The sequence below is a fragment of the Archocentrus centrarchus genome, chromosome 17, assembly GCF_007364275.1.
Source record: "Archocentrus centrarchus isolate MPI-CPG fArcCen1 chromosome 17, fArcCen1, whole genome shotgun sequence".
Classification (NCBI taxonomy): Eukaryota; Metazoa; Chordata; class Actinopteri; order Cichliformes; family Cichlidae; genus Archocentrus; species Archocentrus centrarchus.
Genome location: NC_044362.1, coordinates 20,065,850 through 20,092,772, shown reverse-complemented (window position 1 = coordinate 20,092,772; position 26,923 = coordinate 20,065,850). Strand labels below are relative to the sequence as shown.

Sequence of the window (26,923 nt, the reverse complement as noted above, 5' to 3'; positions counted from 1 at the left end):
GGGCTACACTTCCTTCTTTGCCACATGATCTCAGTTAATAGGGATGACCACCTCTTGATGCTCTACGATCACCCCCCCACCAGCATAACCGCTCTAAAGCCGCTTCAAGACCCCCACGCTTTAGTCCTGTTAACATACAGATTATATTCTGCCGTGTGGAGCCTTTCACTCTCTTTCTCGCTTCCTCTCTCTCTCTCTCCACCACTCCCCCCCATTTTCTTGCTCTCTCTCTCTCTCTTGTTCTTCCTCTTTAGTAGTCAGGATCCATCCCACTGCTGAATGGCTGCTTTGCTTGTGTCTCTGTGCTCACAGGGGAAGTCTCTCAATCTGGACATCACCTTCACTGTGTTATTATTCCCTAATATGCTCCTACCTACTGTACAGCCACTGTGTCATCAGCACACAAAGAATGCCACAGGTTGTTGGTTTATTGCACTGATACATGTTAAGAGCTAAATGATGTTCCAGAAGTTTCCACATTTTAACCTTTTAAGAATCATTGCCAACAAGTAAAATAAGAAAACATGGTTTCCAAACCACCTATTTAAACCATTTCTTGGTTCAGAATTATATATATATATATATATATATATATATATATATATATATATATATGAGAGAGAGAGAGAGAGAGAGAGAGAGAGAGAGAGAGAGAGAGAGAGAGAGAGAGAGAGAGAGAGAGAGAGAGAGAGAGAGAGAGAGAGAGAGAGAGGTTCCAAGCAATGGAGCAATCCATAAAGCATTTCAGAGTCTGTCTGAAGCAGTCCTGGGATATTTATTTGTTGTGTGTGTGATTACAGTTTAGGCTTTACCTGTAATAGAATTGTTGATTTTAATGGGGTCAAAAGTTCACACCATTCTGACAAACCCTTCAATTTCTCCTGGGACCAAACAGAGCAATCACTCACTGGCTGCTCAGGATGTCTTATTACCTTAACAATAGGTGGACTGCCAAGGATGAGACCACAGCCCTTTGGGCATTTAATCACCATTCTGTCCTGGTGGCAATAGAGACCATAGGAACCTATAGCCAGAGCACTACAGAGGTATGCATTTCATATAAAACCACAAAAAAAGACATTTGTCACAATTTTAAAAAATGCTCACAGAAGGAAATGGAACATGATGCCTCAAGTGACAGACTTGCAGGTTTTAAAATATACTCATCACAACACAGGCTCTGAACATGTCTACCAAAACAAAGTATATGATAATGTAATTTCCAAACTACAAGACAGCTGCCTTTTTTTCATTCCACCAAAAAATGAGAGCAAGATTAAGCCACTTAAATAACTCATAACATCACGACACCTCCATATTTGTCTTATTTTATCCCTTGTCAAAACGTCATTAACTTGATTAAGATGTTTGGATTTAGAAGTGGTTTCTGCTTGTCTCAATATTTTAAAATGAAACAATTTTGCTGCACCCCTTTGCATTCACATTCAGAACTGATAATGATTAATGAGCTAAAAAAAAAACACATTGATGGATGATGTTTTAGCATTAGAGACCTTCACTGACTTTAAATACGGCTTCACTCACAAAGCAGGGTTAGGCACAGTTGGTGACAGATGCTGACAAACTCAAAAATCCTTCACCAAGGCGTCACGTTACTGCCTAAAACAGGAATTAAGTAGGGATTTGGCTAAATGCTTCTGGTACTTTATACATATCTGTGTAAAGTGACGAGAACGCATTATATCATAAGGAAGCTGTAGCAGTCTCTGCACTGAAAAACAGCCAAACCTGCTGTTTGCTGAAAAAACAATATGTAGAAAAACACATGATCAGCAACAATACCCAACCTCGTCTGCAAGGGCTGAGCTTTTCTTAATGTTCCCGAGGTGTTAATCTTTTAAGGATGACTGGGGGGGGAGCATTACATTAGAACCGTGATTCCTAATTTCTACGATTGTAAAATAATTCCCAAATGCAAAAAAAAAAAAAAAAAAAAGTCGAAATGAACAAGGTGGAAAAACAGTATCTTAAAATTAATCAATTTAGGGGCGTTTTATATTTAATGATTTCATAATTAACTTTGCAATTAGTTTTCTAACTACTTCACATCAACAACAGACTAGTGGAGTAAACCTGAGCACTAAATAATGAAGCAATCTGTCAAACACAAACTGCAGCCCTTTAGAAAGCTTCAACCAACTGTGTGAAGCGAGGAAAATAACTGTCTATATATTGTGTTTTGCTTCAAAAACCCTGGATCTGCATGCCTTTTTGGATAATGATGGCTTTCCCAAAGTACTTATGCAGCAGATGAGAGGCTGTTGTCCACTAGCAGAGAAATAACATTAACAGAGCAGCACTCCACTTTTTTCCCCCCTTCATTCTTCATGTACACACACCCACTTCTGTGTTAAAAAGAAATATTTAACCAGTGATGCTGACCAATAAATTATACTTTCCACACTGCTGTGGATTTGGCCCACTCTTCTTCACAGGGTTCCTTCAGTTCATTGAGGTTTGTGGACATTTATTTATGCACAGCTCTCTTAAGATCCCTCCACAGCATTTCAGTCAGGTTGAGGTTTAGGTCTGGACTTTGACTGCAACACCTTGATTCTTTTCTTTTCATTCATTGTGTTGTAGATTTGCTTCTGTGCTTGGGATCATTGTCCTGTTACATGACTGTCTGTCAAGCTCTAGCTGTTAGACAGATGGCCTCACATTTGACTACAAAAATGGCTGCAAAAAAATGGCATAAACTTTAAAAATAAATATAAAAACTGGATACTCTCATACACCTTCCTTATGTCATAATCCTGGGTGGGTTGCCCAGCATTTTGTGTTGTTTTTGTTCTTTGATATTCCGTTAAATGTATTTTGTGGTTTTTGTTCAGCCTCTTACCTTGTGTCTAAGTTGTGTGTCTCAGTCCTGGTCTCTGTATTTAGTTTCTTCCTGTTTTATTTTGGCGTGTCTTTGGTCCTTGTGCTTTAGGTTTAGTTTTGCTTCCTGTGTTCCCTCCCACCTGTTTCCTATTAACCCATTACCTGGTGTGTAAATATTGTCTGTGTTTTCGTCAGTTTTTTGTTGTGTCGTAGTATTTCCCCATCCGTGTGTCACTTTGCTCCTAGTTTTTTTGTATTTAGTTCTGGCACCCGTCCAGCCCCAGTTTATTTTGTATTGAGTATTTTTTGTCATTTTCACCAATAAACCACCTTTTAAGTTCGGTCCTGCTTTTGAGAGACCTGCATACTGGGTCCCACCACACAGCTCACGTGACACCTTGTTTTTTCATGTTAGTTACACAAAGACCCTCAAAAACTCCTCTGAGCCAGTCAGTTATGCCTCATTTGCAGCTGAGTGGGCAAAGGACCTGAATGACACAAGGGACCCCATGGGAATTAGAATAAAAGCCAAAATATAGTGCTCCTTTTACGTTTATTAAACCAAGTATCATTTTGAGATGTGACTGAATAAAATCATGGCACCAACAAATCAACTCAGATCATTTGATTGTTGGTGACTCCAGCAGCAATATTACTTACATATTTTCACTATAACTGAACAGTAATTTAAAAACTCAACTGATTTAAAAACTCTTGATTGTAATTTTTAAAAAAAATTAATCATGCTCAATGGAATAAACATACAAACATTTGTACACAGCTCGATAAATATTCAGTATTTATCTTATAGTGATTTTCATCATCACTCTTGCATAAATCTGCATTCTCTTTCCATGTACACTCATAAAATGCAAATGCTTTTCACACTGCATTTATTCCCATTCTCTATATTTTGGTAACAGTATCCTCTGTTAACCTTAACAAACCAAAATCCCAAACTCACACTAGCATGTATGCCTGTTGTTGCAGATTGCAGCATGAAAGTGGGAGACTTTTCAGCAGTAATTGGTTTTCAAGTGGATGGTAGAATGCACAGCATAATGCAGTGAATATTAATTAGGAGGGGTAATATTTAAGGCACTACTAAGCACTGCACTCTCTTTGAAGGAGCCTTTGAATTTGACTTTTAACTACTAACTAATGTTCTGTAAAATTTCCAGGTCCCAAACACCTCTGGGCTATGGACTATGTCAATATAATGTGTCTGTGTCATTATAACTAGTTACTAATGTTCAAAAAACCTGTTTTCCTGTGATCTATAAACAATGATTAAGTAATGTGTAACAGAGTTAGGCTCTAAATCTTAATCTATGCTCCTCCATTGTTCTATATATGGTATGATGTTTATTTAAAAATCTAGATATCCAGTTAACAGTTCTATATACCATTTTTTGTACACCCACAAAATGTGTTGTGTAATTGTACATAAAAGCTTTCAGCATTGCCAGAAATGTGAGCAAATGCATGTGCGGAACAGTTTTTGAAAATAGATTGCATTATTTGTGCTCTGACTGTAACAGATCATTGGGATGACTGAGAGTTTAGATTAAAAGGTATATATAGTCACAAACATTGTGATTCATACTCAGATTTCCTTTGTGACTGAGAATAGGCAGCAAAACCTCTGGCACTCTGCAGTGTACTCTAAACAAAGCTTTACCTGATTTGACAAGTGAATGTGGAAACGGCACAAGCTTATCGTTGCCGCTTTCACCGCGTGACTTTAAATGGTGCTGGATATTAAGTAATGAGCTATAATTACTACAGTTCAGCAAAAAATTCCCATGACAAGCAAACCTCCCTGATATGATGCAGAGCTAAAAAGAGCAATTACAGCAAGTCCTTCTTCGCAGTGCCCAAGTTATGGAGATTTGGCAAGCACCTCAGAGAACAGATCACCCTGTTAGCAAGTGGCAGTAAAGCAGATGACATTTAAGATCACGTATATCACGACGTATAGAATGAGCAGCAAAGATGCAACGCTGCACTGGAGAGGGCAGCGCCAGAATGAAGACGCAATAACAGACCCTGAACTACTGATTAGATTAAAAGTGTGATCCCAGGCTCTAAGCACTTTGTTTTCCAATATACAGTTTTCAGAAGTTGGCACAATCTATAACATCTATAACTGTAGGAACAGTAACAATTGTAAGTAACTGTAACAGAGTAAAAATTTTAATGTAATCCTTCTAAAAATAGATAACCATCCAACACAGCCAAAAAGTGCAAAAGCAGAGTGGTGATCCAGTTGTTAAACATATGATTAAAACCTGGTAAGATGTGAGAAAACATCTCAAAGAACTATTTTTTTTTTTTTAAATCTCTGGAGGAATAGACGCCACATTTATTTGTTGGGCTTCTAAAGGGATTGGAAAGATTTAAGATCTCTATCATCCAAACCCTGATGTTATCATGTCTTTTCAATAACCGAGACATATTTTCAGTCTGAATAGAAAGCATTTTTCACTTTCTACAGTTGAGAAGCTTTTTCGACCTTCAACATAATTCACATATTGGATCTCCACTGACACTTGCTGAAAATGTCATGACAAAAGACTGTTTAAGAGAAGGAATCATATCAGGGTTTTGTAATCTGTTCATTGCTCTTTCGTGAGAGAGTTCACAATGTAACGTAAATACGTGGAACGAAGATTTGGAAACGGAAATCTCTGCAAAGGATTGGAAATCAGCTTGTGTTGGACCTCATACTCAGATGGTGAACACGTCTCAGGTAACCATACTATACAGTAACTGGTAATGCGAACATGTGCTTGATCTGCCATTGGAACTCAGTCAAAATGAAATTGAAACTTTACTATTTTTTGTTTACTATTAGGATATTCAAAACTATTGGATGACTAATCGTTCTATTTGATATCAAAGCTAGCTTCTTTTTGATTCAAAGTAGCTATAGAGCTTTGTCAAGGTCAGCCTAAACAGGACATTCTTTTCCTCCACTTCACAATACTTTTGTTTTGTTGGTAATAGAAAAAAAAAATGTGAAAAAGTAAACCATTTTAGTTATTGCTGTTCTATAACTGAGTCCAAGTCCAACAGTAATATGGCAGTACTGTAACCATATAATCATAAATAGCTCACTGCAGGGTAGACACATGTGGTAAAAGATTTCATTTCCACCTATTAGTGATGCTGATGTTAACTTTATACCTGAGGCTCTGTCACCTTCATTAAGGAAAGATGAGAGAAAATATACTTTATCTCAAAGTTGGGACATTCCTTTGTTAGTGCAACTAAAACATTAAGTTAAACACAACAAACATATAACAAATATTTAATTTGAACTGAAGGCAGGTTAGTTAGTTTTGGGGCTACATTCAGACTTTTTGGCTCAATAATTGTTTAATTACAACTATTTTAAGAGGAAAGGTTGTTGACCTCTGCACTACACCTAAAACTATTTGTATTTGGCGCGTGTGAAACAACACACATTAATGAATCACAATCTTTTAAATGCCAAAAACATTCATTGCAGGAAAGCAAAACCCACAGACCAAAAACTACCCATTAGATGAGACAAATACTTTAATTATTTTACCTAAAAAAATTTTTTAAGTCTATTTGTTACCATGTGTTAAATAGGAATTTTATTGCTCATTTTCTTTTGGCTTCTTAAAATATTATTATAGCTATTTTGTTTGCAACATTGGTTCAGCAATTATTGTTCCTCACCTGTTTGGGGCTATTTAAAGCATTATTACCAGAAAAACAAAATGCTGTTTTGTTATCAAGGTTTCGGACTGCTCGTTCAATGTCTGCAAAATTAAAGTGTGGGTAACACAAATGATGTATTTGTATACATCACTGTGAAACAACCTGTGCTATAATCAATGCAGGTATCAAGCTGAGCTTCATTCCACAAAGGCAATAAACTCTATAGAAAAGAATAAAATAAAACACTTTCATAGCCTTAAGCAACATTTTGATGTGAAAAACTGAAAAAAAAAAAAAAAACCACACACACACAACAGCCAACCTTTCTCTCTCTTTCTGTGACAGACTCAACTCACCCTTTTTTTTTTTTTCTTCTCAGATGCAACAATCCAGCAGCAAAAATCTGTCAAACAAAAGAAAAAGAGTGTCTCCTCCAGTGCCTGCTACTAAATCTGTGGCAGCTGCTGCAAGTGACCTTGCATAAATGCTTTCTGCTATAAAAACTGATTCATATGTAAGCTACTGCTCAGTGTGCGCTTGTGACAGGTGGAAGAAAACTTCCCGGACTCTGGAATAAGTCCTGGCATTATACATCACTATGAAGAGATTTGGCCCTGTTCAAATGTTAACACTGATAATTCACTGATTAACACAAATGTGCAAATTTCAGAGAAAGATGGAGAGGCAGTTTTAAATCTAGGATATGAGAAAGATTAGCATCTGTTCAGTGTTACAGAGGAACACTGAAGTAAATCCTTAAGTTAAATAATATGAATGGGTTTCTTCTCTGCTGAGAACTACTAATTTCTTTTAATTTTCATATTGCTTAGATCAAATACACCCCAATCAGCCACAACAATAACACCACTTGCCTGATACTGTTTACGTCCACCACGTTCCACCAGAACAGCTGTGGCCCATTAGGACTTAGATCACAGAACTTCTGGGGGTCTCCTCTAGTGTGGGTGTGAAGTGGGCCCTCCACGAACCCGTCTTCTTCCAAAGCATCGGCTCATCGTATGGAAGCTCAATCAGATTAAAGCTTTTTTTTTTTTTTTTGGCATGGTCTCATGCAATTTTTGCAGTGAGGGTCAGCCCAGTGTCCTGCTGGGGGAAAATGCTGTTGCCAGAGAGGCATGCTTGGTCTGCAGCAATGTTTAGGCAAGTAGTCAAAGTTGCATCCACGTGAATGCTCATGATTTCCTAGCACACAACGCAATGCAGTGACATCAGGGTTATTCTCATCATCGATTGGTGGTTTTAATGTTGTAGCTGAGTGGTGTAAATAAATTGTGCACACTTTTTGGTCTACCTGCACCTTCAAGGTTTTTAAAAAGAATTCCACAGTTCCTCCACTTCGCTCAGAAAATTCAGATGTTTGCCTCAAGCAACCTGAAATGCCTATTTCAGAAAAACACATTTCCTTACATTTCCTACTGACCTACAAAGTTATAAATTACTTGCATTTAAAAATTTGCCTCAAACATGTTTAAGGCCGACACAGCTGTGGAAAGCTGTTACGATAGAAATGAATGAGCATGACATGCTGCTACACTACTTAGAGAGATTTGAATGTGAATCATTTGTATTCAGTTTACTTCCTGTACCTCGGAGCTCATCGATCTAACAGATAAACTGCTGGTGATACAGCGGCTAAGACCTCCAGTATACCCAAACAGATCAGACAAGATTGATAAGCTTTCGACCGCAATTCTGCCTACCACGCTCACTAGTGTGCCGGTGCTATGGAACATCTTATTGTTATACGCAAAAGATATTTTCCAACCAAAATCCCCAAAATGCAACAACACCAAGAAAAAGTAACTGCCCTTCTTTAATAAAGACAAAGTCACATGAGTGGTCAAAGTCAGTATGCTGATATGTTTTTGTAATCGCAGCTGCTTCTAGCTTGTCCTTGAATATTCTATTTAATGAACAAATCACATGCTGAGGGCCAATGTAGATGGGTAAACTCTTCATTCCAGATAAAACAATACCAAAAATAAATACAGGCCTGGAGCATAAACATTTAATCCTAATCATCAGGATGAAACGCTCACATGTATCAGGATGGAAAGAGTCCAGGATCAAACACAAGCTTAGAGATGTAAACACGGCATTACTAAGCAAACAGACACAATCAGACATTTTACACCAGCAGCAACTCAAATACATTCAATATGCAACATCAAGAGAAAAGAGAAAACCTGACTGTGGGCTCACTTCTGTAACTTGCTATCATTAATTTAACCTTACCCTTGGTAGGAACAGTCGTACAGCCACTAATTAAAATTCTCAGTTTCAAGATTTTCAATTTCTCAAAATAAACACAAAGGAAATTTCAACAGCACAGTAGCACAGTAGGACATACTTACACACACATTTTTTGTTTGCTAATGAAAGCATTTGTTTAAAAAAAATAATAACTGTAATGATGTGAGTGGTGCATTTATAAAACTTAAAGTATAATATCTGATTTAGTCATCTGACAAAGGATGTTTCAAAAGAAGTGAAAGAAGCGGATGTATAGATGGGCATATGGATGTATGGATGTGTCAGGAAATGCCAACAGTCATTAGTATCATGCTGAAATAGTGCTAAGATTATGTTGAGGCACAAACTAGTTTTTTGCACAATCTCTCCATTCACTCTGCTCCCACTATCTTTAAACGTCTGGTGGAATCTACCCCAGCTAAAAGGTGGAAGTACAGCCACATAGAGACAAACACTTCTGGGCAATTAAGAGTCTCAGTGAGCATAACTTGCATATTTTGGACTGTGGGAGGAGGCGGGAGCAACTAGGGAAAACCCACACAGGTGCAGGGAGATGGCGGAAAGACAGCTGGCCGGAAGGTACCAACCTTTCTTGCAGCAGTCCTCTCCTCTGCACCACTGTGCCCCCCAGACTAGACATTAGGAGTGCAATATTAATTTTGTCACACTGAAAAATACTACTACGAACAAAATGAACCTGGGCTTTTGGGGCAGGGCTTAAAGCTTTAATCCAACCCTGCTCATAATAGCATGAATTTCTAATAACTCAGTGCACATTAACCTATCTGAAAACTATATAACCTTACACGTGTGATTTTCAGCTCAAAACTAGATGTGACCACAAATGCAGCTCAAAAGTGTTCTCTGATAAAAGTTATGACACGTAATCGCATCCAGTTTGGGTACATTTTATGACCAACAAGATAAAAGGAAGATTAAAGTGGACGGCAATTAAATCGAAAGCGAGTATAGAAATCCGCTTACAAGAGTCTGTCGAGCCTTTAAAACTAATGCAAGCCCGCCACCCAGTGGACAACAGTGTTACGTGCAACATCCTAAATACAGTCAACTTTCATTTGCAATTAAAAAAAAAAAACTTAAGAAGGAAAAATCATAATAACACGGTTGTGATTTTATAGCAGTTCTCGTGGTTATTATTATATTTAGGCTATATCATTCTACCCTACAGAAGCAAACCAAATGAACTAAATCAGGTGAAGTAAATTAATCACTAATTAAGAGAAGCTACATAAGCAGCTGCCCGTGCGCTAGGCTCTGGATTCATCGATCCTGAACAGCTGAATATAGCAGTTTTGATTGTTCAAAAATGACTAATGATGTCTCCAAAAAGAAGGGGAAGAGTTCAAACGAGAAAAAGGCGAAAAGAAAAGCCAAAAGAAGAGAGACTTACGCGATGTACATCTATAAAGTTTTGAAACAGGTGGGTGACGAAGAACGAGGCGCAACGCACCTTGTAACTGCTCCGGTTTTCTCTGTCCTCCTAATTTAAATGGCTTGGCAACCCTCCTCCTGTCCTCAGGTTCATCCGGACACGGGCATTTCGAGCAGAGCCATGAGCATCATGAACTCCTTCGTCAATGACCTGTTTGAGAGGATTGCCACAGAAGCGTCACGGCTGGCTCAGTACAACAAGCGCTCCACCATCACTAGCAGAGAGGTGCAAACTGCGGTGAGGCTGCTGCTGCCCGGGGAGCTGGCTAAACACGCCGTGTCTGAGGGAACCAAGGCCGTCACAAAGTACACCAGCTCCAAGTGAAAACTTCAAATGCATTATGAGGAGGGGGAATTTGAACTTTCAGTTGGCAGTTTTGTAAGCTGGTCGTTAAAATAAATGCACAAAGCGCTGTTTTTTGTTGGTTTTTTTGGGGGGGGGGGGTCTTAAATAAAACCATGAAGGTCGGTATCAGCCACTAGATGGGGTAATTGCATCTCAGTCAGATCCACTTTCAGACTTGCAAAACGGCTCACTTTCTGTTTCAGTGTACAAACCAGCCTGCATGGCTTATATGCTTCAGTCTGATGGCTACACAAATGACCCATTTGGAGGCCAAGAGAACTCGGCATCTGTACACTAACGCCTTTCACTAACTTAACAGTTTGCGTAAAGCCAATAACATCAGTGCAGCTCTAATGCAGGAACCCTTCCTTCACTATAATTTATTTCTGTAATTTTCTTAAGCTTGACTTAAACTCTGGCTATTCAGGGGTCTGCCGATTTTTCTCTGTAAAGGCAGGCTAATCAAGCACCCATGACACATAAGGTTGGATGTTACCAGACTTCAAATTGCCTAACTGTATCAACATTTGAGCATGAAGGTTATTTAAAAAGCTTGAATTCTTTTCTTTTTTTTGGTTTGAATGGGCAAATTAAGACATTTCTAACCAAGTCCCATCAGCAAATTTCCTTTTAACAGTTTAATTCACCAGTACAGTCGCCTGCTGCATGCTAACCACAATAAAACTATCTAAAATACACCACAGATTAAAATATGGTCTCACGCCGTCTTTCTGATTACAGATAAAAACACATCATCCACTTTTATTCTTATCAATCAGAAAGCCAAAAGGCAGCACCTGTGTTTCTTGACACAAATAAATGAGGATGCACTGAGCGCACAGCAGCACACACAGGTGGGGCATTAAACAGGTGGCTCCGGGGAAGAGTTACCACCTTAACCTGAACCAGATCAAACTGCCAGCTAATATCTCTCTAATTTTTTTCCCTGCATCATCTCTTTAATCATTCAAGACCTCATGAATGTGACTGGAAGAGCTTGAATGAATGAAGGTGGCATTAATGTTTATGAATATGTAAAAGTGTGTGCTGACTTATGCCGGCACTGAAACTAAGTAAGTGGCTTTGGTCATTTGAATGCATTTCCAGATTTCACAGAGTCTGTCCAGCTGCAACAGAGCAAGCAAGTAAAGAAAAAAAAGGTTTCTGAAGTTTTGACCGTCAAAAGATTGACATATATGGGCTGAATGGGGTTACCTGAAAACAAACAAACATTTAATGGCCAAAGATGGATTAACAATTGGTTTGATTCTTTGTTTATTAAGCTGGCAAGTGGGTGGCTGTGGCTCAGGGGTAGAGCAGGTCATCTGGCTGCTCACTCTGCATGCCAAATTATCCTTGGACAAAATGCTCAACCCAAGTTCTATTGGACTGTGAATGTGTGCAAATGTTAGGTAGAAAGCACTTAGGTGTAGAAAGAAGTGTGTGAATGGGTGAATAAGATATCTTGTATAAAGCACACTGAGCGCTCAGAGTAGAAAAGCACTATATAAGAACCAGCTCATTTACCAGACGTCTTTTTGGAATATAGAAATGTCTTCAAAACCACAAAGGTTAGTGCATTTTTGCTTGTTTTGTTTAGTTTTTTTTACTGTTGTCATCATTTGTTTTCAGGAAAGACAATGGCTACATGTGCACTACTCTGTTTAGTTTGCTTACTGTATATTTAAAAAATACAGCAATACGACAATCTTTTCTCACTTACGATGAAGTTCATACAAACCCCTGCAAGATCCTTTATTCAGCTAGGTCATCTTAAAAAACTGACATATTTATAGACTAACAGAGGAGATAACGCAACATTGTGCCCTTGTTATGCATTTTAATCAGGTTTTTAAAAGACGGCACCATCAGCTGAATACTACTTGATTACAGGATAATGACACTAGCGTTTGCACCAGTTCAATCTGCATAAAACGGAGGAAACTGATAAAGGTCTCTCTAATTAGGATGGTGTTTACATCGGGCTTTACATACACCTATTAGACTGCACTATCAACATCCTACAAAGCCAGACTTACTGTGATAATGCAGGTTGCGTGTGACTCCCACCACTGACTGTTATTGTTGAGATACCATCTCAGATGTTTCCTAGTATTCTTGGTAATGATACGAAATCTACAGATGTTATTATGAGGGTGATACGGTCTTTAATGGCAGTGACTTTGTTCATAATAATCGTGGCCATTTAGGTTTTGTGTCTTGCACTCTTCCCCATATCCCCTCTCATGCCCATGCCTAGTAGTAGTCATTGCTGTCTCCTTTAGGCAGACTGCTATGAACACATTATGGATGGGTGCATTAGTGAGTGATGCAGAGCCTGGATGACTTGCCTTGTTTTCATGTGAGAGTGCATCATTAGAAAATGTTCCACTTGGCAGGGAAGCGCGTATTAACTGCAACCGCAATGAAATGAGGTTGTGATAGATGGTTAAAGTTATACAGGACTATTAGGTTGAAATATGAACCTCTCAATTGTCATGATGAAACAGAGGGCTATTTGCGTGGTGATCAGTGCATTGAGAGACAATTGGAATCTGCAAAGACCCATACAATACATTATAGGTAGTGGGCTCAGGGCTGAAAGAATACAGAAAAAGTAATCATGCTTCCACTGAATGGTCTGGGGCTACTGTTCAATTCAAGGCTCTATAAATTCATTTAGGTTCTTCACCAACATCTCAAGCATTGTGATGAGATTTGAGGAAGATTTGCAAACAGGGAACCTTGCCTAAGCTCGGTTGTAGACTTTTATGGGTCACGTGTATGGGAGAAAAGCAGTGCTGATTAGTTATCGAAGGTGTTTAATGGCAGATTGTGTGTGCCTAGCTTAATATGGCTAGATGGACTACAGTGTGATGCAAGGAAAGGTAGAACAAGCAAGCCTAGATGCAAATCAGAACCAGTAGACAATATATAAAGTAAGAGCAGTAAGCTTGTCTTTAGATAATTTCAGTAGCCAATGCCCATCTTCTTATCACATTTTTAAGGATATTTATCAGTTGTTCCACCATCTGTGCTTAAACGTGTACATAGCATATTAAGTTCTCCTTAACCAGCACATGGTTGCTCAAATATTGCTTTTCCTGATATGAATCACATGAAATAACTCATAAATCATTAAAATAAGAAACACCTGATGAATAATTGAGCCACATCTAAACTTAGACTGTCTTTCTGACTCTCTTAAACTAACAGCAGAGCCAATTGCAAACCCATTAGCATTTAATATTACTGTAATTACTGTGTACATTTCATTATGTTCTCAGTATATTAAATGACTGCTCAGTGTGGAGGGAGGGCTATAGTTTAATTTCTTTTTGTAGTACTGTGGCACACAGTACTCAAAATAGCATTAAGAGCCTCATAATCAGAGGGAACTAATTGCCTATGATTGCATAAATGAAGTGCCTCACTCTCATCAGGGCTACTGCTGATGTCCAGTCTTTTACTGCCTTGGGATTGGAAGGTGGTTGACCACAATGCAGAAAGCCTTTGAGAGGCAGCTACTGGTGGGTAATGTGAGGAAACCATAGATTTAATATGTCCACAGGGGGGCTGTGAGGGCAGGGGGTGTTACTGCTGCTGATGTTTTTTGTTATCATCAGAGTTGCCTCCGCTTCACAGAGGGAAAAAAAAAAAAAAAAAAAAAAAAAAAAAGAAGGAAAACACGAATGCCCACCATTTGAGAATGAATTTATCGAAGTGGCTGTCTTTTTCCCCATTAGTAAGTGTTTAGTTCAGCGTTTTAAATAATTGCGTTACCAGGAATGATATTTAAAATACATTTGGGAGTCAATGAGGCGGGAAAGTGCCTACATGTTTTGCTGATGACACCCGGGCCATTTGGAAGACATCAAAGTAGAGAGGAGGTAGCCCAGATGCATATTATAAACTCATTATGTATATCATTTAAAAGGATGTACTCCAGCCGCAAAAACAATATTCCTAGTCTCTCTCTGGTAATGTGTGTTTTCAAAGTTGAAACTCTTACTCGCCTTCAGTTTAATGTGGCATCTATTACCAACTGTAACATAAAATAAATGACCTTGATTTCCATACCAGAACAGTCGTTAAGGTATAGATGAGATGCAGCTATGCCTCTGTGTTTTCGAGTGGAAAAGAAGGTAAAACCTCTTCACCAATATCATGTATTCCTCCACCTGTGGCGCAAACTTTGTTTTCTGCAGAGCTTGCAGGCATCTTAATAGACTCCAGCATGGAGGCGGATAAATACACCTTAAAAAGTGTGGGTTTTTTATACATTATGTCTCAAATGCTGCTACAATTAGATGGTTATATCAAACTGAAGGTCATTTAAGTCATCCTTTGCAACCCTGAAGTCCCATCCTTGGTGTCTGTAGAGCTGTAAGATCCTTTTTCTTTTTTTCTTTTTTTTTCTGCCGGGTAGAATTTCTATCTCTGGAAAATAGTCGTTCATCAGTCAAAGACATGTTTGTCAGATGCCTAGCGAGTAGGCTTAAGAGGCTTAATTATATGCCGTCCCTCCGCCATCAGAACACTACACGTGGGGCAGAGCGACACAGCGGTTGCCAGTCATTCAGCCTAATGTTCTAATGCAGGGAGCCATGTGGATACATAAAATCCATTAAGGCTCTTGGAAAAAAAAATACTGAGCTGAAAAAGGCATTTTGCTAGCTACTCAGGGGCTTACAAACAGGGCATTCTTATTTGCTCTTCCTCTAAGAAAAATGTCAAGGCAAAATTTGACTTTATAGGTGCACAAATATAAAATTTTTAAAGGTTTTTTTTTTTATTAGAACAGTGAAGGTGGACAGTGCTCAGAGTGGTTTATATTCCACTGATTTTTCAGACTAATCGTGCTCAGTGCATTTGAAGTAGGAAAAGTGGAAATAATCTCACTAAAAATCAGTACTTTGTAAGCCTCCTTTCAGTAAAGTTTTGCTAAATTAGATGGCAATTTAGTAAACATTGTATTACTTTTAAAACAGCGTGCATTGGGTTTGATACTAGCAGCCTAACAGAGAGACTTTATAACTTTCCTAGAGGCAAACAGGAGAGGTTTGAGTGGCTGCATGCGAGACATAAAAATAGCATTTACTTGTCACGCTGCAGGGAGGGTCTCATGTCGAATATCAAAACAACTCTGTGAACCAACCCTGTGAACAGCCGGTAGGCACAAAGTGGACATCAGCCAGAGAGAGTGAAATAACAGCAATATAAGAGAGAGAGGACGTTTTAATCATACACATCTTGCACGACAATTTTCATTAGACACAAGCCATCCAGCATGTCGAGAAGCAGCTTTGTCTTCACATCCACGGCCTTGCATTCTCTTGAACTTGACAAGGACATGCTAGACAGATACAAGTACAGCAGGCAACTTGCCTCCCATAATCTAAGTAGCTATGTGCTAAAGAGGGAGGCCAACAACAGGGCGCTGCTGAGGTCCCTGCCACCAGCTGTCTGCCATGATGTGGTCATCCACAATGCTTTGTATACAGGAAACCTGGAGGCTATGCAGCACTTTTTTCCTAGAGGATCCACGGCAAACCTCATCATTGAGCCACAGGGAGGGGAAATGCGCTGGGCTGCCCAAGGGGAAGGTAAGAGACAGCATCTGTCTTCATCAGTGATCCAAGAAGTCACATGATTTGGATTGTATTTTCGAGAGTTTGGCGTTCAAAATCAGAAGTACTGTTTTCACACAACAGATATTTCCTGTGCTTCCATTAAAAATTATGAAGAAATCACTGCTTTGAATGCTTTAAACTGACTACAGTATGCATCTGAGCAATGTGCATCTGGTGCCTCTCGCCCTGATAAATCAATGCAATATTTATAGACATAGAACACGAGGAAGTATTATAGAAACCATCATATGCCCATCACATAATCAGACCTGAGAGTCATCTGTTTGTTCTGTGGAACAGGAGGATAATCCATTAGATTCAGTTGTGACCCTTCCATTAAAGACTGAGTCAGTGTCCTCTTTCAATAACTTGTTGCATCACTGGAAAAATATCACAGAGGACTATTTTTGTGCTAAAATAATGTGTTGCTTCTAATTTCTTAGACTGCAAAATTGTTTCTTCTAGTGGATAATTAGGCAGGTTACATGTCATGCACAGTCATTGGCTCCTGTGCCACTGGTTCAGAGGGTCAACCCAAATATCACATAACACCTCCCTGAAATAGCACTGTCTGCACAAACAACCTGCATAAGTGTTTCTTCAGCAGAAACCACATAACTGAAGCATTTTAAAAACAAGCTCGTTCGCTATATTATGGCTTATGTAGCACCTAAAGTGAAGTGGCGCAAACAAAAGAAATACCGAGAAGATGTGATCGCTACAGCGAAGGCCACAGGTTGTATCCTGCAGTTCTGGAACTCTTTGCTTGTGGGCGATGAGCTGACTGTTCTCAGCATTGTGGACGACGATGAGTACGGCTACCTTATTGATGCAATTTATGACACCAGCAACTTGGAGGAGTGGAAGAACTTCAGATTTAACTACAGATGCCTGAGTAGGTCTTGCAGTGCTTTGATTGTTAAGTTTAAACTTGTATCAGTTGACATTTTGATGAGTTGTGTTATTAAAAAATACACTGAGGTGTTATCCTATACACTACAGTATATCTTCTAATTCATTGAAGCGTGTAGCTGACATGTATACATATGACAGTGGTCCTAAGGCTTGAGCTCAGAGCTGACTTCATGACACTTACGCTCTCTGCTGGCAGGACTCTGGTCACTGACTTATGAACAGGAGCTGACGACACCGCTTCACATCACAGCTGGTCGAGGTTTCACGGACTGCCTGAGGCTCCTGCTGCAACGTGGAGCAGATGTTGACCTAGCACCTGGTGGCACCACTGCACTGCATGAGGCCTGTGAAAGCTGCCAGCCAGAATGTACCAAACTGCTGCTGATGCACGGTGCCAATGCCAATGCTGTCTCAGAAGATGGCCTTATGCCTTTGCATGTTTGTACAAGCCCTGAATCCCTTGAGTAAGTGAAGTGCAATAAAACCGCCAGTACTTTAACTTGTGCCCTTGTAGCTGCAAGGTGATATGAGAGCAAACAAAAAAGCATCTGCAAAATGTGTATATTAATCTAGGCAAAAGTGCATTTATTGCAGATTAAACTTCATTTCTTCCTTTAAAAGTTATATATTCTAGTTGAGCAGAATGTAAAGGTGAAATGTAAAGCTGCAAGTGACAGCAAAATATACTAAATTTGGAACTGCTGCAGCCCAAACTTGTAAATATTAGTGAAATAAAACCTGCTGACAAAAAGATAAAATGGCTTTGAATTTGAAAGAAAAAATCGAAAATGTAGAAGCAACTGATCTAACTCATTCTATCCTCTTTAATTCTGTGTGCAGATGTGCCAAGTATCTCCTTCAGTACGGTGCTGCAATCAATGGCTGCACTGTAGATGAAGATGATACTCCACTACATGTGGCAGCCAGGAATGGCCTCCCAGACCACACTGAGCTCTACCTGCGCTATGGAGCTACTGTGGACAAACAGAACAATGAGGGTTTCACACCCCTGAATTCTGCTTGTTCACAACCCCAGGAGGCACAGGACCTCCACCGTTATTTCAAGGTGTGTCAGACACTGATAGGGGCAGGGGCCAACGTCCACACTACGGACCAGGACAAACACACTCCTTTGCACATGGCCTGTAAGACTGCAAATCCAGACATCGTGGATTTGTTGCTGGCTTGTGGTGCCTGTGTTAACACCATGAACTACGGAGGTGAAGCTCCAATGCACAACATCCTGAGGATGGTGTCCTACAAGGTCTCCCATAGTCCTGAAAGGATTGTGCGTGCTCTGCTCAACCATGGCTCTATTCGGGTGTGGCCTGGTGCCCTTCCAAAGGTAGGGATCCAAATGCTGAACATTATATGGAATCAGAATAAACGTGGGCAGAAGCATGCTATCAGAGCTACAGTATGTACCAATTATTCATCAAGGTGGCTCATTTTGTATAATTAGCAAGTACTGCACATGTAACACCTTGACTAAGGTTTTTGAAACACTACAGTGTTCCTTGCAATATTCCAGACTTCACAACTTCACATTCAAATCATTACCATCTCATGGCACAACATGAAGTGTTGCACTCTCAGCGGGAAACAGACTACAACTATCAGTGAACCCACGTGCACTACACAAAATGCCTGGTTCCTAATTAGGCAAGTGTTAATAGGAGATTAATTAGCACTAATTGCATAATTTCCAGTTAAACCCCTGGAGGGAAGACCAATCTGTTCATTTCACAAGTGTTTAATTACTTTATTTCTTCAGTTCTATGGAGTCACATGCTTGCTCATGAACTTAAATGTTGACTGTATAAATCATATTGCTTTGCTTTGAGTTGTGATGCACCTTTCAGGTTTTGAAGCACTGCTCCAAATCTCCACGCACCATTGAGGTTGTCCTGAATGCCTACAGCCACCTCAAAGTCACAGACACCTGGGTTGAGTCTGTGTCTGAAGAGGCGTTTAAGGCAAGTTTTTTTAAATATGAAATTATGAATTGGGATTTACCAATGTGGGTGCTTTTTTAAAGATTTTCATTTACTTATTTTTGTATTATGTTTCATTAAATGTTATAGTCTTCGTTTTCTTTAAATGAATACTTTTTAAGTAACCCGTTTCAGCCATTTAGGTAGAGAAAAAAATTGGAGTTTCTTACATAGGAGGGCTTTTAAAACAGCAAAGAATATCAAATATTTTACTATTTGATATTCAGAAAAGGATGTTATTCACAACATAGTTAAGGACAAAACAAATGGTCTTTTTTGTTGTTGTTGTTATTACTCTTATTCATTTTTAAATAGAAGCTGATTGTGAAACTGTAAATTGGGAATATCAGTGCATCAATATCAATCCATCAATCTGACATCAATCTGTCAAATAAATCTATTTTATTTTGTGTTTTTATCCAAAAAAGGAGCACAAAGAATTTTATGAGTCAATCTTCTCCTTGGCAATGACTCCTCGCTCCCTGCAACACTTGGCTCGCTGCAGACTCAGGAACTTCTTGGAAGGCAGGGTAAACAAAGTGGTCCCAAAGCTTGATCTGCCCAACTTCATCAAGAAGTACCTTCTCCTGGATTTCAGAGGATACATTCACTAAAAGTACTTTGTGCCGTCTTGGTGTGAATATTTATACCAAATATTGATGGTGATAAACTGTAACAATGTGAATCAGAACACAGAATATTTTAGGCTTTTCAGGAGGAAGAAGCAGATTTGTTTTCTGTCACGTTTTGATCAATGCCTCAGCGCACTAACACGTTTGATTTTGCGCCACAAGAGGGCGCTACAGACTAGAATTAATAAATTATGCAGTGGAGTTGCAACTGCATTGTTTTATATTTTATTTACTTTTTTGATCACTTTTTTAATTTTACACTTCCTGTTACAGAGGCTAACTTTCTTTCAATGTTATACATGGTTCATTATTGCAATAGCTCAGTGTTGAGGCGCGTAGTAATTATGTTTTGCACGTCGAGGATTGCCACCAATATATGTGCATGAATAGTTAGTTCATCGAGATGCTTGTAATTATATCAGAACTAGGCTTGAAATAAAATACAGTTTTCCCCACTGCGGTGTGATCTGGTCATCGTTCTTTTAATTTTTCATGTGTTGTATTTTTCTATTTCTCTCATGTTTTTGCTTGTAGTGTTTTTTTGTTGTTGTTGTTGTTTTTTGTTTTTCTCCTTAGTGTTCACTGGCATTTTTTGTTGCTGCATTTTTCTGAAAATTAATAAGAATTTATGACACAAATATATATATTTAAAAAGTATTGGTATCCAAGCACCATTTAGGTTTACAAGATGCCCTCAAAATTAAAATTAGAAATTAAGTTCAACAAGAATTTGTTGAATAAGTTTTAGTTTAATGTGTGTTGTGAAATAATTTTTTCGACGTTTAACCGGTCATTTGGTTTATGAAGCTCAGGACAATGTTTCACAGAGCGGCACAAGCGAAAAAAGAAGAGAGCTGTTATTCTCTTCCATTAGTCATTAGGAGGGGAGAAAGTTGTTTAACGTAGATGGAGACTATCTGGACCTTTGTTTACACTGAAAAACAACTATAATGTGAATTTAGAGACCGCAGACAGAGGGCCGTTATTATTTGTTTTATCCCTGCCGTATATAACTTTTTCAGTCAGAAAGAAATTGCGAATATGAACCTTCTTTTAACATAGTTTTGATTGTTCTCTAAGAAATTAAACAGGTGATTAAAGTTTTCGTTTAGAAAGCGCGCAGAGAGAAACAATGTAAGATCAGAATACCCCCCCCCCCCCCCCCACACACACACACACACACACACACACACACACACACACATAAAAAGGAAGAAAGGAAGAGGAGCTCGGCAAATGGTTTCAGTAGATCAAAGCGAGGTGCTGCTGAAGTCACTTGCAATTATAAGAATTAGCCTGCCCTGGCCCTCCACTGCTAATCAGAGTCGGTGGTGATATGTTTATGTCCTCATGCAATCAGACGACCAGTTGGAGAGCCCGGGCACCCAAGACTCAATAGGGCTAATCATCATCAGTTCCCATTGCCATTTAAAAGGTGAGATGATCTGCGATTAAACCAGCGCTTAAGAAAAGAGATTTTTTTTTCTCCCTGTGCGACTTTGATCAGGGACAAATTACTTTCCCAAAAACGCAAAGCAAAATCAGAGCTTTATTTAGTTTCTTTACAAAAAAATTTTAAAAGGAGGGGGGGGTACATGATGGTTTAATTGGCAAATGCACCCAAAACACGTTAAAATTTATAGTTTAGCAGCATTTTAAATTTCCTTAAAATTTAAACAAAGTCAAATAATCTTTGGCCACTGTGAGTCTGTCCACGGTGAAGCTGACCTCGTATAAACGCCTTTTCTCTGAATCTAATTTCGCACGCAGCATCTCTCTCTCCAGGGAGCGATTGTCGCAGCACTTCTTTTTCTGAAGCCAAACGCATTGTTTTTAGCCGCGGAGAATGGGAGAAACATCTGCCTCTCCTCCCTCCCCGACTCTGATGCCCATCGGTCCCAATATTTCAACAAAAGCCACCGTTGTTTTACGCTGTCCCTTGAATCCAGAGTAATTACTTATCATCAATCAAAATTAATAATAGCTGATTGGGTTGGTGTGGTCAACGATTATAGAAGGGGAAGGGCTGGAACAGTCTCTCACACCGTTTTGCAGTCAATGGTGAACCTGGCAAAAGGGGAGGAGGGCTTCAGGGAGGGAGGGGGGCGACTCGTCTATTTGGTCTCCACTGGGAAACTACCGCCTCTCAAGACGGCCAAAAAGTCAGAGGCTGAATAAGGAAATGAAGCGTAATTTGAGGAAGATGGATGAGCCCCCAGGGAAACACCCCCTTTTCATTCTTCTTGTATTGCAGATGATAACCAATGCGCTCTCGCCCTCTCTTTCCTCGCACACACACACACACTGTGCATCAGACAAGGGTGGAGGGAGGAGTTGCGAAGAGGGGATAGATAGAAAGAGAGAGCGTGTGTTTATGTCTCAGTGTGTGACAAATAAGAGGGAAAAGGTAGCGCTGGTGCACACAACAAAGCGTCCGACTGACTGAAGCGTTTAGAGTGCAGATATCCGAAGAAGAGGTCTACTTCCAGGGATGACAACACGGCAGAGGATCTACTTTCAATTCACGCTCTCTTTAAACTGAAAGTTTTGCGCGTCGTCGACGGAAGGACATCTGCTTTCAAGTTTTCACCAAACAAAAGTGTTTGCCTGCAAAATGCAGAGACCAGGCGGGCAAGGGACGGCGTTTTCAATCGATTCCCTGATAGGGACCCCTCAGCCCAGGCCGGGACACCTGCTCTACACGGGCTATCCTATGTTCATGCCGTACAGACCTTTGGTTATCCCACAAGCTTTATCCCATTCCCCTTTATCGTCTGGTATACCTCCACTCGCGCCATTGGCTTCTTTTGCGGGACGACTCACCAACACGTTCTGTGCCAGTTTGGGACAGGGGGTGCCATCCATGGTTGCGCTCACAACAACGATGCCAAGTTTCTCGGATCCCCCGGACAGTTTCTATCCACCGCAAGAGCTGCCTGGTCCCCGTTTAAGCGCTGCTGACCCGGGAGCGAGAAGGCAAGAAAGCCCGCACTCTGAGGAGCTGCACAGCCGGGACAAGAGCTCTGAGATGCTCAACTTCTCGGAAACTTTTCAGACAATATCAGGTAGGGTCAACCACTTTCATAAGTCCTTGTCTTTCATTATATTTAAACCTCAGGGCTACCGCGTAAAAGTGACCACTGTGCGTAAAATGCGATAAAGCGGAGCTCAGTGGCCCATGGCTAAAGTCTTTAGTCTCGGGTGACTATGAATTAGCAGTTATAGTGTATAGTTATAGTGTACATTTAAAGTCGGACAGAACTCTTCATGAAAAATGTATTTTTATTAAATCCAGAGCAGCTGCTTGGTGACAGCAAACTTTACGAGGCACTGTAGTCTCAAAGACATTTACTATTTTAAAAGGCCAACAATTGAAATGATTTCTGAACCAGTCTTTATTATATCCTAAAACTGAGCTAAATACCAAGCATCGCCACGCTTTAACTCCAGTAAAACGATTCTGTGGATACATTTTTTAAGTTTCTCAGTTGCAGTGAAGACTTGCAGCAACAGCTTACTGCCCAAATACAAACTGCATGTGTAATGACTCAGCATAGGTTATGCTGTTGCCGCCTAAAACTAATGTGATTTTTTCTGACATTTCAAAAAAAAAAAAAAACTGTTCTTTAAGATTATCTCTGCCAGTATTTTTCAAAACACACAAAGTGACGTCCAGTACTGTGAGACATTTGCTGTTGTCACCGTTGACTTGCGGGCTCATAAACTATGAAGTGACTAAACGCAAACGCCTGTTTTTGTGTGTGTGTGCTCTTTTTTTTATCTTCACGTTTTAGGTGAGACCAAACTCTACAGTTCAGACGACGAGAAGCTGGACCTAAAATCAGCAGACACCGTTTGCAGCGACCGAGAGGACAGCTCCGCGGACAGCGAGAACGAAAGTTTCTCGGACGGCAACAACTGTGGTCCCTTGTCCCAGAAGAGCAAACTTAAAACGGGCTCGCAGGAGGCGCTACCGACCGGCAGCTCAGCAGGGAAGAGCCGGAGGAGACGAACAGCTTTTACCAGCGAGCAGCTGCTCGAACTCGAAAAGGAGTTTCACTGTAAAAAATACCTTTCTCTGACTGAACGCTCCCAGATTGCACATGCACTTAAACTGAGCGAGGTGCAGGTGAAGATTTGGTTTCAGAACCGCAGGGCCAAATGGAAACGGATCAAAGCAGGCAACGTCAACAACCGGTCGGGAGAACCGGTGAGAAATCCCAAAATTGTGGTCCCCATCCCAGTGCACGTCAACAGGTTCGCTGTGAGGAGTCAGCATCAACAAATAGAGCAAGGGACCAGGCCATGAACTCAGATGAAAATACATTTTAAAAAATATTAATAGAAACTCTTGACTCTAGGTTCCACTGATTTGTTGAACGCATGAAGCACAAAAAGGATGATCCAATTATTTTGTCTGAGGGAGAAGAGGATTTACCCACAGACAGCTCAATTATTTGGCAATATGCTCTCATTTTTATTTATTGTTCTGTTAATATGTAAATATAAATGGGTAAAAATTGGTACAAATGAGCACTATGAGATGCGACTGTAAAGATTTTTTTAAGTATTTATATGTAGGGCCAAAATGTTTTGTTGTTTATGTGCATGTCCTCATTTGGTGATGCTATTCTGGATTTTTTTTTTCTTGGTTTGTTTTGTGTTTCGTACAATTTGTTGAACACATTTGCATGTAACTTAAGGCGTTTTTGTTTGGCAAGTGTAGAAACCACCTTTTAAAGCTATTTGTGAAAAAAAAAAAAAAAAAAAAAAAGATGTGAAGGAATTAACGACCAAACAAGAGACAACTGTAAAGTATATTGACCTAATAAATCGCTTTATACGAAAGCTGGAATCCAGGTTGAATCATTGTTATTTGGAAAGTAGAGCAACAGTGGTTGAAATAATTTTATCGCGCTAAAATTGAAAAGGTGGCCTTTACTGTTTGAACATCACGAAAGATTTTTCAACAAGTTAATTTAAAAAAAAAATACAGCCAGGCGACTAAAAATGTACATTTTTATACCCTGATGAAACTTTTAAATTGCATAATGAAAACTATTTCTGTTAATTTTTTGGGTTTAAAGAGGTTTCGATTTTCATTTTATTTATTTATTAATATTTAAAGAGCTTTAGCATGGCGATACAAGTACACTAATGTCTGTTTTCATCAATGCAGCTTCGCAGCTTCTTCTGCACACCTGTCCTTATTTCGTGAAGTTACAAATTTTATTTATCTTTTTTTTAAATTTTAGATACATCAAGGAGCTGAGAGGTAGAGTAGTCCTTTTTTAAATAGCTGCAGTGATTGATTTCTCTTTAGGAGGCCATGTTGTCTCAACTGAACTGATGGCTCCTCGTTAGGCTGAGCACATTCAACACTCTGTAATGAACTTCTCCATCAGTCACCACACCGACACAAACAGGCATCAGCTCTTTCTAACCTCGTGGCAATAAAATGTATTTTTGTAAATCAATATAAATGGTACTAAATATTAACAAGAAGTCATTTAATAGGACGCATTTATAGACTTAAGATGCATTTTTAAGCCCGTTTTTAAGACAAGTGCGTTGGTTCTGTGTCACGTAATAGATATAAGATATATTATGCGTCATTTTTATACAACTGTTATCACTCGGAAATGTCGACACCTGTAGAAATGTATTTAATATTAACATTATAAAGTATTTAATCTGTGGTTTAAATGTCCGAAGTTGACAATATCTCTTTAAGTTTGATTTTTTTGAGCAGTGTTATGATTGGAGGAAGCTGCATATGGCTCCTAAAATCCTGTTTTTCTTAGGGGTACATACAAAGACCCGTAGCTGGTAAATACAATTATTCGCCTTGTATTTACAGAACCAGACCTGAGCGAATGACAGCGGTGCTAAATGAAAACAAATCGGAAAATTTACTGTACATGGCAGCAATATTAAAATAAGCTCTAACTAAAATAACGCCTGGACACAACTATCCCATTACAGGAAGAGGGATGGAAGTTTTTATGGAAACTTTGGTGTGTGTGCATCACGGTCCCGGGTTTACACGCTTTCTCTGAACTGCTTCCAGAAAAGTCTCATGTTGGAATATTTTAACTTTACCTCAGATGAAAGAAAGCGATTGGTCTCCCTGCTTCCAAAAAAAGACACGTCAGGTCACGTTCATTTTTATTTTTTCTCAGCGTCTTCGAATATGATGATGGGGCAGATTCTTCAAATATTATGAATATTTCATGAAATGGAACTTCAGCTCAGCTTGAATGTGTATTTAGCCACAATACGGTTTAAAAATCTCAAATAGCAGCAGTCATACATTATCATCTGCGCATTTCATTTCCCTCACGCCTCTGGTGGACAGGCGCTCCGAAAATATTTTACCAGAGTTTGACCTCAGTGCATAAACAGACTCTTCGTGACCTGGGCACCCATGAGCAGTAAACTTTATTTCACCGTCCACCTCATACATCAAGATTGTGACACTCATATGGGGATTCAGGGAGTGATGATCGTGTGAAGGAGCAGTGGAAGTTTTATTATGGCCCAAGAGCTGACTAATATAGACGGTTAATTCCACGTCACTGTGCCAGAGTGCCACAGCTATTTCAGTCCCCATGCATGAGCTGCATGGAGGGGGTGATGATGAGGAGCCATGACACTGCTCATGATACTAACTTCATGTTGGCGCTGATCAAAATCCACTAGGTTTAAAGGAAGTTTCTCTGCTAGTACGACAGGAAATAACATTACTACTGTTATTAATGAAATTATTAATCCTCAAAAGGTGAGTTTCTTTTGTTTGGTGTGTGTGTGTGTGTGGGGGGGGGGGGGGGGGGGGGGGGGGGGGGGGGGTAGCAGACTTGAGTTTCTCGGGTTAATGCGTTAATCCATTCAAAGTTCTTATAGTCGCTCTCCTTTTTAAGCTACGCATTCAGTAAACACTTCAATCTCGAGACGCCGTATTCTGCCATTGTGCTACTTGAATCACAAATTGAAATATCAGAAGTTCTTTCCAGCAAAGACGTGTAACTATTTCCTCATTCCCACCTGCAGAGAGAGAGAGAGAGAGAGAGAGAGAGAGAGAGAGAGAGAGAGAGGGAGGAAAGCGAGGGAGCTCATTACTGGGCTCGGTTGTGTGAGTGT

General features: G+C 39.6%; 3 protein-coding genes across 3 annotated transcripts; all 3 read left to right on the top strand.

Annotated features, from left to right (window-relative positions):
• Positions 1-10,078: 10,078 nt before the first annotated feature.
• h2bk1 (H2B.K variant histone 1) lies at positions 10,079-10,667 on the top strand. The gene is made up of 2 exons (XM_030751569.1): positions 10,079-10,252; positions 10,352-10,667. The coding sequence occupies exons 1-2, from the start codon at positions 10,139-10,141 to the stop codon at positions 10,586-10,588; spliced, it is 351 nt and encodes a 116-aa protein (XP_030607429.1). The 5' UTR covers positions 10,079-10,138; the 3' UTR covers positions 10,589-10,667.
• A 5,232-nt stretch (positions 10,668-15,899) lies between these two features.
• Positions 15,900-19,918, top strand: asb10 (ankyrin repeat and SOCS box containing 10). The gene is made up of 5 exons (XM_030752675.1): positions 15,900-16,215; positions 17,354-17,621; positions 17,998-18,502; positions 19,020-19,133; positions 19,580-19,918. Exons 1-5 carry the CDS (start codon positions 15,900-15,902, stop codon positions 19,763-19,765), a joined length of 1,389 nt encoding a protein of 462 aa, XP_030608535.1. The 3' UTR covers positions 19,766-19,918.
• Positions 19,919-22,142: 2,224 nt separating this feature from the next.
• On the top strand, positions 22,143-24,515 carry gbx1 (gastrulation brain homeobox 1). Its single transcript, XM_030752555.1, has 2 exons — positions 22,143-22,848; positions 23,578-24,515. The coding sequence occupies exons 1-2, from the start codon at positions 22,398-22,400 to the stop codon at positions 24,090-24,092; spliced, it is 966 nt and encodes a 321-aa protein (XP_030608415.1). The 5' UTR covers positions 22,143-22,397; the 3' UTR covers positions 24,093-24,515.
• The last annotated feature ends 2,408 nt before the right edge of the window (positions 24,516-26,923 follow it).

Bases quoted from the DNA above. Each gene is read 5' to 3' on its own strand.
- h2bk1 (XM_030751569.1), top strand. From the start codon at position 10,139: ATGACTAATGATGTCTCCAAAAAGAAGGGGAAGAGTTCAAACGAGAAA. The intron at 10,253-10,351 runs GTGGGTGACGAA...TCCTGTCCTCAG, and splicing joins TCTATAAAGTTTTGAAACAG to GTTCATCCGGACACGGGCAT.
- asb10 (XM_030752675.1), top strand. From the start codon at position 15,900: ATGTCGAGAAGCAGCTTTGTCTTCACATCCACGGCCTTGCATTCTCTT. The intron at 18,503-19,019 runs GTAGGGATCCAA...TGCACCTTTCAG, and splicing joins GGCCTGGTGCCCTTCCAAAG to GTTTTGAAGCACTGCTCCAA. The intron at 19,134-19,579 runs GCAAGTTTTTTT...TATCCAAAAAAG, and splicing joins TGTCTGAAGAGGCGTTTAAG to GAGCACAAAGAATTTTATGA.
- gbx1 (XM_030752555.1), top strand. From the start codon at position 22,398: ATGCAGAGACCAGGCGGGCAAGGGACGGCGTTTTCAATCGATTCCCTG. The intron at 22,849-23,577 runs GTAGGGTCAACC...TTCACGTTTTAG, and splicing joins AACTTTTCAGACAATATCAG to GTGAGACCAAACTCTACAGT.